General features: G+C 32.8%; 1 protein-coding gene and 1 long non-coding RNA gene across 2 annotated transcripts in view; both read left to right on the top strand.

Annotated features, from left to right (window-relative positions):
* Positions 1–8,361: 8,361 nt before the first annotated feature.
* Positions 8,362–21,476, top strand: part of LOC149897725 (nucleolar protein 4) — a 141,471-nt gene continuing 128,356 nt past the window's right edge. Inside the window, exons 1-2 of the mRNA XM_090116077.1 lie at positions 8,362–8,469; positions 8,940–9,510. Coding sequence (XP_089972203.1) covers positions 8,992–9,510 — 519 coding nt within the window. The 5' untranslated portion in view covers positions 8,362–8,469; positions 8,940–8,991. The remainder of the gene's footprint in view (positions 8,470–8,939; positions 9,511–21,476) is intronic.
* On the top strand, positions 15,867–17,525 carry LOC149897729 (uncharacterized). The gene is made up of 2 exons (XR_016458155.1): positions 15,867–16,873; positions 16,972–17,525. It is a non-coding gene; the product is annotated as an uncharacterized LOC149897729 (long non-coding RNA).

Genomic DNA, 21,476 nt, shown 5'->3' with positions numbered 1-21,476 from the left:
CTTTGATACTTTTTTATAATAAATTAAATATTTTCTCATTTATTTAAGTTCTTCTCTTACCAATTAGACATTTAGGAATGTGGCTAATTTCGTTAGGGCTATCTATGGGTAGTTTATATTACATACCATAGGTGATGACTATTGAGAAGATTTATTAGACATTATATTGTTGGTTTTTAAGTATTATACTGTTAAAAATATTCTTTCGCTGGTTTGAGATTTAAGGCCGAAATTAGATTTTTATTTGAGTATTGGATATTTATTCACAGTTCACACCCACCGGCACAATATATAAATTATAAATAAACGGGTAATTTTTTTTTTAGCAAAGTGAATACATGGTAGAATATGATTATGTTCATATTCAGAAAAAAAAGACACAATTACAATAAATAGATTTATTACTAGTACTAATTATAGTAATTACAATAATGTACTAAAAAGTTCGTCTTCCGTTGAAATACAATAAAACGCTATTTTCTATGCTTTAGTCAAACATGAAGATTGATAGGATTCTGATACCTATGTGTACTTGTGTAGGGCTATATTTTTTCCTTGTAATTCTTGTATGCGAGCTTTTTTTTTAATTCTAGATAGGGAAGTGCTTGACCACAATCTCGCCTGATGGAAAGCTAAGTAGGTACCTACCGGTTCACTCTTCGCTTGAAGTCCTTTATGTTGATTCTTGAAAGTATAATAATATAATAAGTAAGTAACAAACTGTTACTTTACTATTAATAAAAAGAGTGAATTTGCCGAGCACACGTGTTAGAAGTGAAACATCTTTAGCAAGATTCAACGATATCAAAATTATCGTCTTACTCCATGATGTGACGGTATTGCCATGAAGCGACCTTGACATTCACTTCAATAAAACTTTGTATGACTTTTGTAAAAAAACAGCATAAGGGTTCCATTAATATTAATACTACATCTTTATATACTATATGAATAACTTACATACTATAACTTAATATACTACATCTTATATATAAAATTCTCGTGTCACAATGTTAGTCTGCATACTCCTCCGAAACGGGTGGACCGATTCTCATGAAATTTTCTGTGCATATCGGGTAAGTCTGAGAATCGGCCAACATCTATTTTTCATATGTACCACGGGCGAAGCCGGGGCGGACCGCTAGTATAATATATGAATAACAATTATTGAAATTAAATAAATTCACAAGTATTAACATCGTCTAGTCGCGCTACAGTCGCTCGGTAGCGGTAGCGGTGAGTGGCGCTCGGCGCGGCTGCTTTGTTCCCGGGCTGGCAGGCGGCAACCGACGCGCGCTAGGGCTGCTGCGCGCTTTGTTTTTTTTTATTTCATTGTGTTGATTTTTTTTTTGTTGAAAACTAAAGCGGTTTTTAATTCTGATTTTTTATAGTGGAAATATATTATTAAAACAGTTGTTATAATATATGGATATGGCTTTGGTAATGTGATAACTTAGTCAAGTTATAAACCAAAGCTTTATGCAATGTGGAAATATATTAAATCCAGTTGCTGTTATATGGATATTGTATATTAGTATGTGAAAACTAGTTAAAATTATAGCATACGTTGAACAATCTCCTATTTGCTATAATTGTGTCTTTAATAAATGCAGTATATGAAATCTACGTGTAGCTGGGGAATGCAATCCCGATCCCGCGGGATCCCGATCTCGCGAGATCTCGTGTAATTTTTCGGGATCAATCCCGACGCATCATATGACGAGATCCCGTTCGAGATTGACGGGATTGGGCGGCAGTGGTCAACGACGCAACACACAACCACTCGGGGCGCAAGCTTTTCAATTTTTCCTAATTCCCTTGAAATAAGCTTATTGTTTTGATTACCTAATTTACCTACGTTAATTCTTCGTTAATTTCCTTACAACCTGATTATTATTTAGTTGGTAAGATTAAAGAATATAGGTTTTTATTTTCTTTCGAGTATCATATTATTTTCTTCTTCTTTTTTCAAGTGGCAACTCCCGATCCCAGTGAGGACGGATTCTGCCTCATATTATTTTAGTTAACCTCACTAGGGGCCATCCATAAATTACGTCACACGTTAATAGGGGGGGAGGGTATCATCTTTATGTGACATAATGTGACAAGGGGCAGGGGGGATCAAAAGCTTTGTGACGTGACATAATAAAACGAAACGAAATTTGTACGTGAACAAAAATCTTTGAACAGAAATTTTTTTATCTACCTACCTATATGTATTTATTAATAATTTCGCACTCTCGCTATAAGATTATCTCTTACGCAACAACATTTAATTCCTAGAGTCATGTTGTAATGCAAGTGGGACACTAAAATTTACGATTTTTAAAATTCTCGATATTTAAGATTATTTGTGACAACCTGTGACAAGGGAGGGGTTGAAAAGTTCTAAAATTCGCGTGTCGTAATTTATGGATGGCCTCCTATCACAAACAAGGAGTTATTAGCTTTTTCAGTCATCTGAATTCAACATTTTTTTTAAATTAGACGGGATCCCGAAAATTCCGGGATCCCGCGGGATTGATATTTCTAATCCCGCGGGATCCCGAATTTGCAATCTCGAGTCGGGATTGCATTCCCTACCGGTGTAGCATCAAAATAGATTCAAGGATTTAAAAAAATATGCGTTTAATAGAACATGAAATCTTCTCCTTTCAATCAGAAGTCTGTAAACATTTTTACAGTTGTTAATAACATACCCGTTTGTATTATTCTTCACAAATCTTAATTAAAAGTTATAATACTTACACTAGTGTACTTTGCATTCCTGTTCGATGTTAAAAATCCAACAACGTTTTCCGTAAGTGGTAACACCTATAAAAAATTTTAATTAAAATAATTAAAAGCATTAAACTTCGTCATCGCCAGCCCTATCGTCAAAGCGGGCCGATAGCAATATCGCTGAGTGCGACGGGCGGCAACAGCGAGTCGCGCCTAATTTACTCCGCCAACGCCTCTCCCCGCTCGCTGCGGGCCTGGTACTGGCGTACAGATAGCACCTACTATGTTTTTGTTTATTTATAAAAAAATATTATTTTCTGCACGTGCCAACTTTATCAAGAGAAAATCATTAATTAATTATTATTATTTAACGCGGCCTCGTTTGACTTAACCTAGTAAATAATGACATTCCAAGAACTGACCTGATTATCTTCTGACCGTAGCTGTAGCAGGAAATTTAATAATTTTAATTGTAAAAATATTCGATGTACCAGCATTCATGAGTTTTCAATACGCGTTGAAACAACATACAAACTACAAACTTCTTATTTCAATCGCTGCTTTCATCGTTTAATAATTATTTGATTCATTATAAAATGACTTGTACATTGTAATTGGAATTGGGATTACTTTAATATTTATTGTAATCTCTACTTTTTACCTTTACAATTTATTCTTTTTTAATTTCAGCAACTTTATACGTCATATCCTTATTCCTTATCCTATGTAAAATATCTTATAACTTTTAAGTTTTAACCCACTTATGAAGATTTTCTCAGTTCAATTTAATTGTTTTTGATTATTTCAGAATTTCGTCCTTCATAAATCGATCTAGCAAAATAAATATTGGACGGGAATACAATAAAATGAAATGTAATAAGTAAATTAATCATGCTAATTTCCTGTACCTAAATCAACTTTTGTAACATTCTACAGAAATCGAAACTCTAGATTTATAAACAATTGTTTATAAACAAACTCGCAAACCACCTAATTGCTAAAAACTCGGCGCGCAAAAAGTTTCACCACGCCAATTTGAGGCACGAACCGTTGTGTACCGGAACCGTCGCATCAGCACTCTCGAAGTGGTATCCAATTTGTGAATGCATTCAATAAGTGGCTGATTTCGTCGACTTTTGCCAGAGACGCCTGACGGTGCATTTTTATCCCCGCTACGGGCCGGCAATTTGTTCGAAACTGGATGCAAATTTTGGTTTCCTCTTCTAATAGATGTAGGTATTCACGGTGTTTCAGAAGGAAAATATTGTGGTGATAATGACAAAAATTGTAATTGCAAGTATAGTAAAACGTAATATTTTACAACTTCTGCAGTTTTTTTATTCTAATACTACTTTATTTTAGCTTTTTGTCGTTTGTTTCATGCATAAAATACAGTTTTATGTTTTATGTAGAAAAATATAATAATTTATATTTTTTTAAATTTTTTTTATTTGTAAAATGTAACTTTTACTTACAATACCTATTGTAAGCGTGTACCAGAGCGTCAGAAACAAGGGAATATGTGAGAAAGCTGAGTACTGCGCACAAAAAGTTGCCTAGTGGCGAAATGAAATATATCTGCGCCAGCTTTGCGGATAAGCCGCCGGGCGAGGTGGGGCCGGGCCAGTAAAGTAGGTGTCGGTAGTGGTGACCCGGATTATCGATGTCGATATTTTTCCTCTTTGTTGTATTTTTGAACATGCACTTCATATTTTAGCACACATTTGACTTACAGTACTACAAACACACAGCTATAGAGCTGACAGTTGTACACTCACATTAAGCTTTTTGTTCTTAATAAAAGGTAGCCTATGTCGGTTCCCAAAGCTAAGTCTTTCTGAGTTCCAAATTTCATTCCAGTTTAAAAAAATCAGAGGTTTAGTAGTGAAAGCGTCATGGAAAGAAAGATAGGTCACATAATAAAAATAATAATATAATATAACGGGATAGTAGAAATGACAAGATAAATTAATTTTTGTATATATACGAAAAAAAAATTAAAAAACGTAATTCTTATTCATAAAACCTCCATAATTCTTAGCGAGAAGGAGGAACTTATTAATTTTCATGGTTCCACTATTAAATAAACTACAAGCTAATCACTCTCGTAATCGTCTTTTACATTGGATCATGTACCAAATATAATATGTATTAGCTTATTACACAGAATACTTGTAATACTTATACTTATTAATAGTAGCCAACACTACTTATTCTCAAAATATCGATAAAACTACGGCACTAGAGGCTGGCAAGTGCGGAACGAAGCGTCGACAGGACGCATTAGTGAAGTCGGTTTGATTGTATCATATCGTATACTTACATAGCTTATATACGTTCCTATGTACAACCACGCTTTGCTGTTCGTGATCCGAAATAATGATTTACATGTTGCCGCGTGCTCATATACCTATAGCTATACATCTGTATATGTATGCGTGTGTGGAACTAGTTTAAAACAGCTACTTTCACTTATGGTATTCTGGTACTTTTTTCTTTATATTATATACAAAAAAAAATTAAAGATAAGTCCCATATGCTCTATGTATGTACCAAATTTTAGTTAAATCGGTGCAATAGTTTTTGTATGAAAGAGCAGATAATAAACATTTTAAAGCGATACATAAAAATGATCATCTGAATTTTAACGTATTGATCATTAAAGATTGATAACATCTGAATCAACTTAATAATAATTATTAACTGTATTTACAAGAAAATAACAATCTCTCCTTTATCTTTAGGATCGTCCACGCGTCGCGTGGGAATTAATAAGCATACATAGGTGTTTCTATTTTATTTAAAAAAAATAATTTAAAGTGGCATGGCAATCGATAGATAATTCAGTAATTGGTTTTATTCATTTGCATTGTATGATTATAATACAGCCACATACAATACCTATAGATACAGCTATATTTTTAACCAAAACTGGTTGAGCGTTTTTTGCCTGTGTTAACAATTAAAATTAACCTTATTATTCGTAGCCCACAGTACTATTAGGTATATGTGCCCACAGATGTCGATTCGTGAGTCCCAATTAGGGATACTAATCGTGCCGATTCGGCACAAATTGCTTCAGTATGTACCCATAATATCTGTAAATTTAAAGAACAACGTTAATGTAAAAAAATGGTGTTATATCATAGTCTAAATACTATTGATTATTATTGTTGAAAAAAAAATATTTGAAAGAAATGTAAGATATACAAATAAAACTGCTTGTCTTATTTTATGAAGGTTTACAAACATTATACGAGAAATATTGGAAATACAGTGAAAATATCAACGAAAAAGTGTTTATTCATTATTATTTGAAAGAAAGAAAGATTTGATTAATCTATGTGCACAATAATATTTTATAGATACTTACACTAGCTTTCCGCCCGCGGCTTCGCCCGCTTTGTCTAAAACATAATAAATTATATACTAAAACTTGTATACGTAGTATATTATTATTAGTCTGTGCTAAAACCTTCCTCTTGAATCACTCCATCTATTAAAAAAACCGCATCAAAGCGACTTTGTTTTATACTATGTACCTAGTGATAGTGATGACAATATCATGTAGAAAATATGAAAATTTTCTCTGTAATAGTTATTACTTATTAGCATAGGTAATATATTTTAACAGAATATATAAAATGCTCCGGTTATGAAACATTTATTTCCATTGACCTTCACTAATCACTAATAAAAAAAAATATTTTTGTAAACACCTTCAATACAACTCATAATAATTTAATCAATTAAATTGATATCATTAAAATTTATACAATGATTAAAATTGAATTGATATAAATAAGAAGAAAATGCATTCATGATCAACTTTCATTTGAAACTGACGTTTGAAACTGAATACTTTCATCTGAAATCATCGCCTTCTCACAGTTATATCATCCTAGTACACTATTCGTCTCAGCTATGATCTGCTCGAACAGATGCGTTTCTAGTTCCCTCTCAGCATCCGTGAGTGATCCGCGGAATAATATACTCCTTTGTGATTTATGATGCCCTGGTACTATTGAGCAAAAATGTCGTATGTGCATCCAGGCCAAAGTGGATCCGATTTTACTGGATCGTTTGTTTATGAAATGTTTATATTAAATAATTAAATATGTATGTATATGGTTATATCTACTGCACAGGTATAAATAATTATTTTATAGGAATTTATCGAAATATTCATTTCAGTTTATGTAATAAAAATTAAATACAATAAAATATATATGTACCCGCAGCTAATATAAGGTAAATATTTAAAACCCATAATTTTTTTTTTAAATAAAAAACGCACAAATAGAAAATAACGATTTTGAATTTGAAATATGTACATAATATTTTTTTATTTAACTGTAAAAAAATTACATATTTTTTATTTCTAGAGGAAACTGAGATTGGCCCCACTGTGAGTTGTGACGTAGAACGGTGGACGCAAGAATGAAAAATCACGGTATATTATTCATCAACTTCCTAGGTTTACATAAACGAAAGAGTGTTACGACTTACGAAAAAAATATTATTACAAACCAAAATGGCTATTATCATGTTAGCAATACGGTTTAATTTTCAGTAAAGATTTTCTAGCATCTCATTCGGCGCAAGATTCACTCTCCGAGTCGTAATATCCTCACATCGCATGTTCGCCTAGTAGGCTGCGCACAATTCGCGCAAGCGCGCTAGCCGCGCGCATTGTTGTCGGCGGCGCGGCGCGCGCGCACACTGCGCACTGTTTATATAAATATTTAAGGCGTGTGTATTTAAAATTGAGACTTACTGCAAAGAACTTAATTGCTGTTTTAGATTATTAACGATGATTTCTTCTCAGTTTGTCACAAAAAAGTCACAATTTTTATTTTTTCTGAATATAATTCACAAACACGATTTGACATTTGTCTTTTAAAAAATATTATTATTTGTAAATGATTCCAATATTTTTCACTAGCTGCAGAACTCAGAGGTTTCCCTGTGAATATTGATTTTTAGATTTAGATAAGTTAGATTTTAGAACTAACTACATTCTGTACTATGATATTATGATAATTAATAACTATTGTTATAAATATGTATCAAGAAGGATCCACATATTCAAGACCCCCTTATCTTATAATATTATGTCATGGACCATGGTAAACACCATAATATAGAGATCTACTGTGATCTGTGGTAAACACAATACATATATAATTATATAGTTCCCCTATATTGTTTCCCCTAAGTATATTGTTGTTATTGTTTAATTTCTAAGTTTTTTGAATTAATTGCGAACTGACAGATACAGACATAGAACTACGACTTAGAACTTATTCTGGTATAGTTGTGAATAATTTTTTGTTATTTATCTTCTTTTTATACAGCACGTCTCAAGTTATTTTGTTATTCTTTAACATAACCAACTCTCCTGAATTAGTTGAAATGTAAAATAATAGAAACTAAAAAAAATATGTATTCAAAATACGAGTGCACCACGCACTAATATTTACCAGGCGAATAGCGCTTGTAAGTAGTAAACAATAGTTATTGCAAGGACGGGCGAGCGCGCATTATCGGACGCTCCGGCGATCAGGCCGATTGTTTTGCGGGCAATTAACACGGCCCGGCCCGCACGTGCCGGTGGCGGTCGCGGTCCCAGTAGCAGACAGACGCCAGTACACCGCGCGCTCCCTACGCCAGCGGTTGCGTTGAGGGGGGTGCTTCGCGAGCCGTTCCAAATTTGTTCGATATATACGTCGATTATATTATACCCTGGTACTTTTTGTTTATTTTTTTTTCGTATGACAATATTAATAGTCCTTTGATTACTCCTTCATATCATTTGAAGCACATTGCATGTATTTGTAAAAGCGATTTAAAAAATAATAAACATGATTTTAAAATAAGTAGTATTTTAAATACACACAGCGGAAACTTACTTGTATAATAATATAAAACATTTTTTTGACATTTAACTTAAATGATAGACAGAAACATATCCCCCGCTTCAGTTGTCGAAAAAGTTTCCCCAAAGTCCTCTAGATCTACAAGAACTTCGCAGTCAAAAGTTCCCGTTCGGAAAGTTGTACGCACGCGAGTCTTAAACTTTGCTGTTCGAAAACTTTTCGCCAAAACACTTCTCAAGAAACCCGCAGGGGGACTGTTCGGGTCTAATTAAATTCCTCAGACACATACGAAAAAAAAGCGAAAAGTGCCAGTTCTTAATCTTTAATTGTGACGTGTAGATTGGTGAAAACGATGTTCCATTTTTAAAACCAGTGTAGTGAGTGAGCCAAAATGGCTGCGGCCATGATAAAGGACCGCGGACTGCGTAAAAAGTTGACACAAGAAGCGATACCCGAGAAAACGCCTAAAAAGCCATCCAAACGCAAATTGACACCCAGTAGTTCCAAGAACGACAAGAAAAATGAGCAAAATAACAACAAACGACCGAAGATACAGACGGGCGACCCGAAACTTGATTTGTTTTCAACGTATCAACCGTGGGTCATCCAAACGTACGGGGATCTGGCTAAAACGAAAACAATTACTTTGAAAAAGTACGCCAGGATTCTGAGAACCCTACGCGGGGAGGAATGCAATAGCTCTGATAGCTCTAAATTTCGTTTTTGGGTGAAGGCAAAAGGGTTCCACGTTGGAAAACCTCCTGGATATGATGCGAAGCCGGCGGATAGTATTGTATGCAGATACAGTGTTGCAGATGCTGAAGGATGTACCAGGGGTCCAGAAGGTCAAGAAGTGTACAGCGGATCTCAAAACGACCCGCCACTGTACATACCAACGCCACCCCTTAAGGTAAGTTCTTTGAATTCAGTTAATGTTCATGTAAAATAGGTTTTTACTGGAGTAAGGAATTGTACTAAAATATTAAGGAAATTATTATCACACTGACATTAATTTGACTTTGAATTATTCTTATTGGGACAAGAAAAAGATTGAATTCCGTCCGAACGACGTATCCTAATTTAACACACCCAAATAGGTAATACAATATGTAGAAAGATCCTCAGCGTCAGCGTTCAGCGGTGGTTGCGTCTTGTAGTCTTAAAATGAAACGTAAAAAAAACTTCATAAAAAATGTTTTGTTGACCTTACCCTTTCAAAGATCTAGACCGATATACCAAGAACACATAACCATTAAAGATGATCTTTAGCAGCGCTCTTACTCAATCTGTTATCAACAAGCACCTACAATGGTTTCTATCGTTATTGTATATAAGAGCGATAATTGCTTGGCCACCAGGTATACTTATTATGTGGTAGCAAATAGCGATCAAAGAACAGGTGAAATGTGCCACCGTATGATTCGCATGAGTTAGTCGGAGAGTCAGTTTGAAGATTTTTATTACATCCTTTATCTTTTGTATACGAGTGGATAGCTTGGAACATGGGCTTGAAGTATTTGATTAGATTTGCATATGTTTAGAAATACCATGGACTAATAGAATCTGAAATACATACGATATATTTGTATTTAATTCATCATATTATTATCATTAATTATTTCGAGCCATTCTTGATTGTTTGATCAGATTAGAATTAGAGGAATACCAAATAGTCCCGGTATATTTATATACTGAATTATGTTCTCTGTATAGTCAGTTTAACCATAAATCTTCTTCAAGATTTCTTTTTATGCAATAGATTTAGTGAGAGACTGTGGAGAAGACCTGCCTTGTCTTCGATGCAGGATGCTGCATAAACTGAAAGCAGTTGAAAATCATAGATTTTCCTCCGGCTCCCTAGCTATGATTTCCCTGACGGATGGCATTCGTGGACGCGAACTAATCTAGTCGTAATTTACTTCGCATTTACTTGCTACTAACTACCTACATATTGTAACAACGTGACTTGCTCACATTTTGATAAATTCTGTTCTTTTTTTTATTTCTTCAATTTTTTACTTAATTTAAAAAATCTTACCAATCACATATCAAGTATATATAATCACGTTATATCTAAGCGTAATATGCACAGATTCGGACGATCTTTTTCTTTATTTTTTAATTTTTCTTAAGTTTATTTTGTTACTTCAGTTCTGCCAGTTCATAACATTAACAACCAACTATTCTTTTAAAAAGGTGAAAACAACTGACAAATAAAAGATTCCTCTTTTTGCATCGAATACGAAATACGAATAGGAATCTATATTCAAGTCAGTAATTTTCTCTTTTCAAGGATTCGATTTAATTTTTCAGTTTTTATAACCGCTTGATAAGAAGTCGTATAGCATTGATAACATTCTTAGAAACTACCTAAGGTTTCCTTTTATAACTTTTGAATACTACAAATAATATATTCGCAGTAACCGTGGCAGTAACTACATATATAAAACCTTCGACTAAATACTAGTAGGTATAGAAAATGCATCTGTCCAACGTTTTATAGATGTCATTTGGAATACTTAGTTATCCTTACATAATATTAAAAACTAGCTGCGCTTCGCGGTTTCACCCGCGTGGCTCCGCTATATAGCCGGACCAGTACTTCCTGAGATTAGCGCGTTCAAACAAACAAACTCTTCAGCTTTTTAATATGTATTAGTATAGATTAAAATCAATTGCTGTTCATCAGTGTTGTTAAAACTATAGTTTAAAACTCGATTTGTTTTTAAAATGTTTGTCGTAATGTAAGGAAGGTTAAAATAAAAGAAATATAAAAAATAGGTAACGGGTTAGTTCACCGTGTCATCTAGTAGGTAAATTATAAATTCAACTATTGATTGATACCTGCTGATACCCTGACACTAGTTCCAATAAAATTATTTACGAAAAGATTTATATTTTCACTCAATCTAGCTAATGATTATCTTAACAGGCGAGGCTATCAATATTATGGACAGACAAATTAGATAAACCGCACATAAATCATTTTATCCATTTATAGGGTATATTGTAACCATACAATAAAATGGCTGTTGATTAAATAAAAAAATGCTGCTAAAAATTAAAATATATATTTCTATGATTTTTTCATGTTAAATGATTTTAACCTGGAGTTGGAGATGCATTCTTTATAAGTCGTTGAAGCTTGCTTTAAATAATTAATGAGATCGACACAAGAATTAATACTTTTGATATATTATGATTTATGAGAGTAGAACTTCATCAGAAAAATTAATTTCAAGGGGGTGGAATAAACCTATGGTTTTTGCATAAGGAAATGTAATTCACCGGAGTAAAATCGCAGGCAGAATACCACATCGCTCTTAATTTATAGTCTGTCCCTATATTCCATAGTCTATCCTCTATACCCCAGCCGTTAAACCACAGATTATAAAACGTTGACGCCCGCCGTGTGATTCTGCCATTCAATTTATATTCGCCGGGCGCAAAAATGAGGAACAATGGCGACCGCAGCGGCCACACGATGCGATAAACGATCGATTTGACGTTTGCTACCTCCTCTCGAGCCGTACTCCCCTGGTACCTGGTGTATGTATCGATATTTTAATTCGATTGAGCTTCAATCGATTTTATTTTTAGTCTTTAGACGACATCGTTAATTCATATTTTACAAGAAAAATCGTTTTTGTTACATGTTAAATGGTTGGTATTTGTGGTTGTGAGCTGGTGCCAACAACGCGATCCTAATTATTAGGATATTTTTTAATATAAAAAAGTAATGTAGGTATATGGTAGTTTTGTAAATGCATGCTGGGCGCTAAGTACCTTAAATTATTGCAATGATTTAACAAGCTGTATCAAATATTTCTTTCTCTTAAAAATCGTAGTGTCACACCGTCACACGAGTTTAGGGGTTGACACTTGACAATTTATCAAAGTCAACTGTTTAAATTCGACATTTTTACCTGACACTCGCAGACCGCAGTGGTCTTGAATTTTGAGTGTTTATTTTATTCACCATTAACTGAACCAACCTAGAAAAAGGATCTTACCAGAAATCTGAAGGAGTATTTCGTGTTAAATATAATAAATATAAATATAATATGTATAACAAATCATCTGCCCAACGAAAGCTTATGGAATCCGGAATAGAATTCCGATAAAAAAATCTTAATATCATTAAGAAAGGTGGAATTAAGAAAAAAGTTTTCGATCATGGCCTAATTATTTATTAGGAAGTTGTGATCAACATGGCGTTCACAAATCACAAGTCGCCAGCAGACGTCAATTAAATTACAACGCATCGCCAAACCGGGTAAAATCCCTACCAGAAAACCTTCAAAACGAGAATGGTTTTATGAGGTGCTTAATATGAGGTCGAAAATGCCTGGAGTACAGATGTTTATATAGAAAGGGATGTTTCGCAAAACATGACGGTTTTCTTATATTTTTAAGTGTTCGAAATTTCGTGCCGTAATGTTTTTCTCATTTAAATTGAGTTAAATACTGTCCGTTAATAAATTTGATTAGAACTTCATACCTTGATTTAAAAAAATGGAATGTTCGCGATTTTAATAAAGGGCTGGCCATATTGACGGATTAGGGACGCAAGTAATTAAAAATGGCGTTCCTTGACTAATACCGCAGAAGTCACCGCACTAAGCGAACTTTATAATCCGACTCGGGAGGATTTGGGTAAGCTTGCCAACTTAAGGTTCCTAAAAAAGATCATGCCTTAGGGCTGAGCATTCTACAACAACTGTACCGCCCATTTTCTTATTAAAATTGTATGAGAATTGAGAACATAGCCATAGATTACTAAATCGTTACTATCATAATATAGCGTCTTATTAATTACCATAAGAGTCAATTCTTAGATCTATATTAGAAACATAAATTATGATAAATCGGCCATAATCAATCAAAGAACTACAGCTTGAACATACCAATTTTAAAGTCATTGAATATAACTGCGCCTCTTTATAATCCGAAATAATTAGTTACTTACCTTAGTTTATTCTTCTTTCCACGAGACGTAAGAAACTGTAGAAAATATTTTGAAGCTAAAGATAATCCAGTACTAGCAATGTTTTCCTTCGGCATTCGCATTGACGTTATAAATAATGCACGCTATGTCGGAAGCATAAACCCGATCCCTAGTTCAGAATGAAATCTAAAAAACTTGAAACGTGTGTATGGAAGATTACTATGACTGAAATGGAAATTGGAATTATGTTTTGCGTGCAGGTTTTATACCAGAAAATCATTAGATTTTTCTTTTAGATTATTTATTTTACCTACATTATGAATTAAATGTTACTTTTTTTTGGCAGTGTTAATTATTGATTTATTATTAAAAAAAAATATCTATATTTAGTTTTTAGTTTGATATTAGAAAGTATTTTAGATAATCGTAAATGATCCGCGTAAAATGATACGTTTTTTTGAAAATTTTAACGCACTCTTCATCTATTAATAAAGTGTTCAATAAATCAAATCATCGTAAAGTTGGTAACCCTGCGTGCAGGTTTTGTAAAAATGGCGCCATAAATCGGCCCGGGCCGAGCGTCGGTCGCGGGCCGCAGTAAATTATGGCGGGAACCGAATGGCTATGGTCGCGTCGTCATAATGCCAGGAAATAGATAAGGCTGTTGGCACTGCGATGAACTTGCAAGGAGGTTTTACTTGTCGATAGTATTTAATTATTTAACTTGGATGGTTTTTTTCGAGATGGATACTTAACTAGTTATAATATATAAACTAAAACTATTTTTATAATTTTCTATTTGTTGTTTTCCGCTCCAATTGACATAAAATATGAAACAAAAATATCTATAATATTATACTTACGTACAACTTCAACAACTTTTTAAAATATTATGGTTTTTTTTTCAACCATTATTTGTTGACTTTATTAATTCTGTATTATTTCGATAAAAATTAAAAACATTATCGATTAGGTACCTACTATAAAATATATTTCGTTTATCAGTTTACATTACAATAATTGGTCACGTGACGATTGGCCAATCAGGAACATCGAACATCTGAAAAAAAAAGATGATTGAATTTAAATCGAAATAAAAGAATTCTAAATTCGAATGCGAGTGTACTGCACGATTCTCAACAAGAGTCATAGGTGACAGCCAACAGTTATGATCTATGCACTATTTAGTGCACACTGCAGAGCGTTTCTGATTATAAAAGTTCTATAATTTTTTAAATAAAGTGATGATGAAAATGACACAAGCCAGCAAATATCAAAGCGGGGTGAGCTCTGTTCAACTGTAAATGTTCAATGCAGATTTGAGGTCAGTCCGTCAGTATTCTGTTATATAACGTGGAAACTCCGAAGCCTAGTGAATGTTTTATCCATAATATAACGCTTTGCCATTTTTTCTACAACTTACATTATATTTACGGCATATGTTACAATGATTCAGGTTGATTTCTGAGACATTTTAGTTAAGTACCTATTGTTCGAAAATTTGTACTTATGTTTGAAAATACTGATCCTCCGATTCATATAATTATTTAAATAATTTGGAAAATCCAAAAGTGCACGCCTCATAATTTTTTTTAATAAATATTTATTAATTATTATTTTTGTTTATTTAATAACAATTAAACCACATCGAATCAGACCCTGAAAAATGAAAGGGTTCTATTCCTGAGCACACTCAAGCGTAAGAGAAAAAAAAAGACTCGATTAGTAAAGTATTTCGGTCGCTATCGTGTTAACAAGAAAAAGGATCCGCACATACAGACACACGGACGTCCAAGACAGAACTTTTTTAAACTGTTTTTTAACTAGTTTAAATAACAAAAATGACATCAAAAATATCATGAACGTTAAAAATAGTGTTTTTTCTTAATATGTGTGTGTATGTATTATCTTACAAGTGCAATGTATGATACATAAAGACATTTTAAGTTTGAAAAATCAGATGTTTTGCGCGAAGTGACAGTAGTACCACAGACTAATAATAATATACTACGTATACAACAGACGGTTCACTCCATACAAAAAAATATGCACTATAAATTTACGCAATTAAAGCGCCAGTGGGGAATAAACGTACTACATGTTCGATTATATCTCTTGGTATTTTGCTTTTAACACACTAGATGGCACGTTAAACACAGACTTGATGTTCTTTTCCTTCCAGAGCCACTAGATGGCACTAATGTAAATATATGTACACGTACCTTTTATTTTCAAGTCTTTGGCGTCACACTTGACAACTGTCAACTGTCAACATAATATTTTGTACAGTGTTGCCAACTCAATGAAATTTCCACTACATCTGGTGGTTTAGCTCCCCCATTTAGCGGACAAATATTGGTTTTAGTGGCTGGTGGATTTTCCTAGTGGTTTAGATGAGTTCAATTAGTGGTAAGGTACGAGTTTCAACCAATAGAAAGATTTACATAAATACTCAAAAAGAACGACTTGAACTATGTGAAACAAGGGTATGATTTTGTGTCATGTTGGTAACAGAACGAACATACGGGAATTCCCCGAAAGTTGTTTGTCTATTGCTTGAATATTTTTGATTATAGACTTTATTACTATTGATCTAAAGTATGATTTGATTCAAAAGGTTATATGTACATTGTACATTCTTTATTTGTGTACAAAAACAATCTGTATAAACAATCAGTCGGTATTGGTAATGCCGCGGCCGCGCGGTAGCCTCTAGCTTGTCGTATTTTAATTAATTTTGTGAAGTAATATAGTTTTACCTTAAAAGGGTTTTACATTAAATATGCCGAAACCACACAAAAATTTCTTTCATAGAAATTTATTCTTCACATACTGAAACTCTAGAAGAAGATTCTTCTGAAGATGATCTTTAAATACATATATTGTAACAAAAATAAAAATTACTTAGTTCAAAATAGATGTTATTTACAAATAACTCGCAAAAAATTCGCCAACGGGCATTCAATATTTACATGTCTCTGGATATTTTTTAGTGTTTTTTCTGGTGGTTTTAAAGACCGATTACTTTAGTGGATTTCTGGTGGGCCACGAGGCTCCAATATGTGGGTTCGAAAAAAAAAGTTGGCAACACTGATTTTGTACCTACTCGGATTTTTAATTAGACAAAGCTGACTCACAGAGTACCTACATTATTATGACTGGTATTTAGTTCAGTTTATTTACGAGATTCTGTCAAAACCAAAACGAGAAGCTTTGTTTGTTTTCGTTTTTAATTGTTGACTAATATTTTAAAAATAAGTGCTAAATATGATTGATGGACTGTGAGGTTATGTAGAATCTACAGGCAGAAAATAAGCTTTATATGGTAAACTGATATTTTCTCTGAACATAAATTTTTACAAACATGATTTTTAATGATTCGTTTCTGGATTTGTAACCCAATATAAGATTGTTTTATTACAGACTTATTGCTTACGTTCGCAATAACAAATTTGTTCAAGAGAGGAGAAGAATTAATCCATCCCAAATGTAAATACGATTCTCCACAAAAACATTGTAGACACAATTATGGATTTATGGATTATGGATTTCTACATTTGCTACTAAGAAGGATATGGGATCATGAAGGATTTCATCTGTTTTAATACCAGTAAAATGGAATGAGCGCCGTGGCCGTGACTGTGTTTGGTACATAAAGAATGACAAACATTCAACTTAAAATTATTATGAGTGCATTACGGGCAAGGGCACAATAAGTTGCCCTTTGACTAAGATGTACTTAATTTTAAGGAACACGAAAATGGATGGCTAGAATAGGTATAATCGCATACATAGTATTTATTTCTAGTCTGTTGTATAAATAATCAAAGACTACAAAATAATTATATAGTGAACTATGTCTTTAATATTAATTCTACAGTTTACAGTGTAGTGTGTAATCTATTGTATGTGTGCGTCTAGAATATATAGTCCTGTTGTTCTACAGTTTAAGCAGTTCAATACAAGCTTACAGTCGAGTCAAGTGTTTCATTAATCACCAACCATTGCATGGCAACCCTGCCAGTTTTGTAAATTGTAGTCTACCTAACCTGACTGTTGGTTTTGATTTGTATCACACAAAGAATACTATACCAAATTTCAAGAAATAAGAATTAAATATTTGATTAACTTTTACTAATATACAGGAGCTTATACATCAAACAAGACCAAAGCAGGGCTTTGGAGAAAGTGTGTATGGACAAAGACCACAATACATATTGTGCGGACAACTGCATGAAAAGCATGCAGTAAGGGACATTAAATAAATAAATAAATAAAACATATTTATTGTCAAGATCACAACACGAGATACATTTATAAACGAAGGAATAACAAAAAGAAATAAAAAGAAAAATAATTAAATAAAAATAATCTTATTCCTAAGAACTGTAATGTGGCAGTGAGTGACCTGACAAATGGAGCCAACTCAGTATATGATGGCAAGGTGATTAATACCTCACCACCACTGATTTTCAGTGACCCCAAGTGACTATTGGAGTTTCAGTCTAGAATTGTATATAATGATAATTTAACATGAGTATATTATGTGAAAGATATATTTCTATTAATATGATAAATACTTATAAATAAAGACATCAGTTAAAACATGATATACATATATATACATATATATATATATATGTATAGGTAGATATAATATCAGTATGTAATTATGTATATACTTAATGTAAATAAATAAAATGAAATTATGTATATGTTACCGGAAATGTATGAAATCAAGGAATTGTATACAAATCCTAGTGGTCTAAGATCCGAATATAAGTCGAAATGCAACGGCGTGATAATAGAATGAGACCAATTTTATAATAAATTAAGTGTATTAAAAATAGTTTGACTGGAAAAATCCTGGACAGGATATTTTTTATTAATTATTAAAAAAAATTATTTTAATATCCTAGTAAATGTATAATCTTCCTTGGAATTATATATAATTCCAATATCGTATTAGGAAATGTATATAAAGTAATTAATGATTTCTGTAATAAAACACGTTGTTATTTTTTTTATTATAGCACTTATTGAGACAATCGGGTAACAGTCTTACCGTAAAATAATAATAATATGTTCATATTATCTTACTAATTAACATTTCTTAAATCAACTTATATTCAATCAAATCAAATTTTCATTTATTAAAGGGTGCTATTACCGATTTTTAACAAAAAACGCTATTTTACGGTACCATTTTAACTCAAAGCAATTGCACGTGAGAACAAAGTAATATCTTAATTTAAAGATAATATATTCAGATCTACGATCATCTTATAAAAATTGTACGACGTCATACAAAATTGTCGCTGAAATACGATTTTCCCAGCACAATGATCGCATAAAATGCAAAAAATCAAAGACTACAAAATAACCGTGTACCGTTTTAGAGCCCATGCTCTAAAACGGTACAATTTTAAGAAAATTAAAAGCCTAATCTATCTTCTTACCTATAAATTATTGAGGGATATAATATAGTCCTTTATAGATTCTGATAATTTAGATAGATAATGTGACGAATTTAATTTATTTAATTCCGACTGTTTCTCGGAATAACATACCTACATTTACTAAGAATTGCATACAATGCCGGGTTTAATATATTGCCGGTAACATAATATTATGTATGATAATAATTCTTAAAAAAGTATTTTATACATTTCTTAAAAAGCTTCGATATTGTATACAATAATACAATTCATATTCAAATTGTTGTAAAATAGTCCCACTTTTTTAAGTTGGTTGAATACACTAAAATACTTATAAGGATCGTACCTACTAATAAAAGTAACAAAATGAATTTTTTAAAGTTCCCAGTTCTGTATAGTTCTAAAAAACACGAACCTAACCTAACCCACCCCCTTATCCAAACCAAAAAATTCTGATTACGAATTTTCGGCATATTACAAAATGCCGGCCGTTTGTAATTCGGCGGATTATACAATCCGATTGCGACATACATACCCCTCGTCCCGCGTACCTTGACCTTCCAATATCTTAGATGTTTTACATTTCCGACTGTTAGTTAGGAAATGTATGGATTTCCTAGGAAATGTGTACTATAAAATAATTTATTTCACACATTTCCATGCGATTTTAGGAATTACATACATTTCCTGGGAATTTTATACAATGACGGATTACATACATTTCCGTTAACATATACTTACAATGTTTATAATTATAATGATAAATAGGCAGAAAATAACGGTCTATATAATGTTATGTTATATTATAACCAGTAAATAAAATAAATATTTAATTAAAGTTTATGTGTAAACTGTAATTCGATACAAATGCAGGGTTAGAACAGGATTTTAAAATATGTCTCCGGTATTGGAAACGAAAATTATTAATATTTGTCAAACTGGTTAAATGGTGGTGGAATGTTGTTCCAACACTTATGGCTCTTTCAATTTATGCGTTTCGTATCGGACCGCTAGTCGCTACAGTGCCGAAGCTGTGCGTTTGTCGTACGGCGCACGGCCGGTCGTTTGTTTTCATACAAAATGCACGGTGCGGCAACAGCGCGGCGTCCGTACCGCGAACGCTCGACAGCAGGACGGCAATCTACAGATCACCCATATTTGGCAATCTCGCTTCACCTAATGGCCTTGTCTGTTCAAGCCGAAATGAATTAATTACCTACTGCAAAAATTAAATAATTTAGATTACCTGGAAAAGACAAGGAAAATAAACTTTAAACAAGTGTTCGACCGATTATTACCAAGTAGGTAAATAAATTAATGACAAGACAAGGTAATTAATGCTAATAATTTCCTAAAGAAAACATTTTTTTCAAAATTTTCACATAATAGGTACTAGTAGGTACCTAACTAGACTCAAAAGTTTATGATAAGTCAATGAATGATAAATAGAATAGGTATGTTTAAGTAAAATGAAGTAGTTTATTTTACAATAAATTAATCTTATAAATTACCAACTTTCATTCTACGGCTTCAACCGTGTGCCTTATTTAATCCCTGTTCCTACACCTTGAATCCTATTTATGCAACAAAATTGAGATGTCCTTTTTCAACGTAGGTATGTACCGTGTATGTATATCGAAATTTCCGTCAAAATCGGTTCAGATGGTTCAGACGCGTGCGGGAATACCTATTTTCTCGTGGTCCCACTATTTTCTATTTTGTCCTACTATGACGGAGTAACTTTCGTATTTATCTACAAAACAGAAATGATTTGATTGTTTGTTTGTTTGTATTGAATAGGATCCGAAACTACTGGATTGATTTGAAAAATTATTTCACCATTCGAAGCAAAAATTATACCTACCTGATGAACATAGGCTACTTTTTATAACGGGAAAATACTTCATTCTTATGGGAATCGATGTCGAAATATTTAATTTTAGGCGCATAAAGAAAAAAAACGCAAAGGATCATTCAAAACCTTTTCTACGGTTTAAATCTCAAAACTTTTTGGTTCATACTTCATATAAAGGTAATCTGATAGGATTATTTAGAAAATAAAACAAGATGACGTAGGTAGGTATTTAACTTTAGTTTCGATTTATTATCATTATGATGATTTCTTGATATTCTTAACGACGCGGTTGGCGCAGAGGTAAAGTAACTGCCTACTGTGCTGACGGTCGCGGGTTCGATCCCCGGTCAGGGCAAATATTTGTGTGATGAACTTGATTATTTGTTTTTGGGTCTGGGTGTTATCTATATATGTATTTATAAAATATTAAATTATATTTATCGTCGTCTAGTACCCACAACATAAGCCTTAATTGAGATTACTGTGGGACTAGGTCGATTTGTGTAATATTGTCCTTTAATATTTATTTATAATTTATATACTTATAATTAAATGTGACTAGAAATAATATACTTACTACGGTTTAAGTATAGGTTGTATTATGTATATTATTTTGTAATGAGATCTTGCAATCA

The sequence above is a fragment of the Colias eurytheme genome, chromosome 25 (assembly GCF_061535395.1).
Source record: "Colias eurytheme isolate Ceu_HAF_F1 chromosome 25, ilColEury1 Martin Lab GWU primary, whole genome shotgun sequence".
Classification (NCBI taxonomy): domain Eukaryota; kingdom Metazoa; phylum Arthropoda; class Insecta; order Lepidoptera; family Pieridae; genus Colias; species Colias eurytheme.
This window is presented reverse-complemented; position numbering and strand designations above follow the sequence as displayed.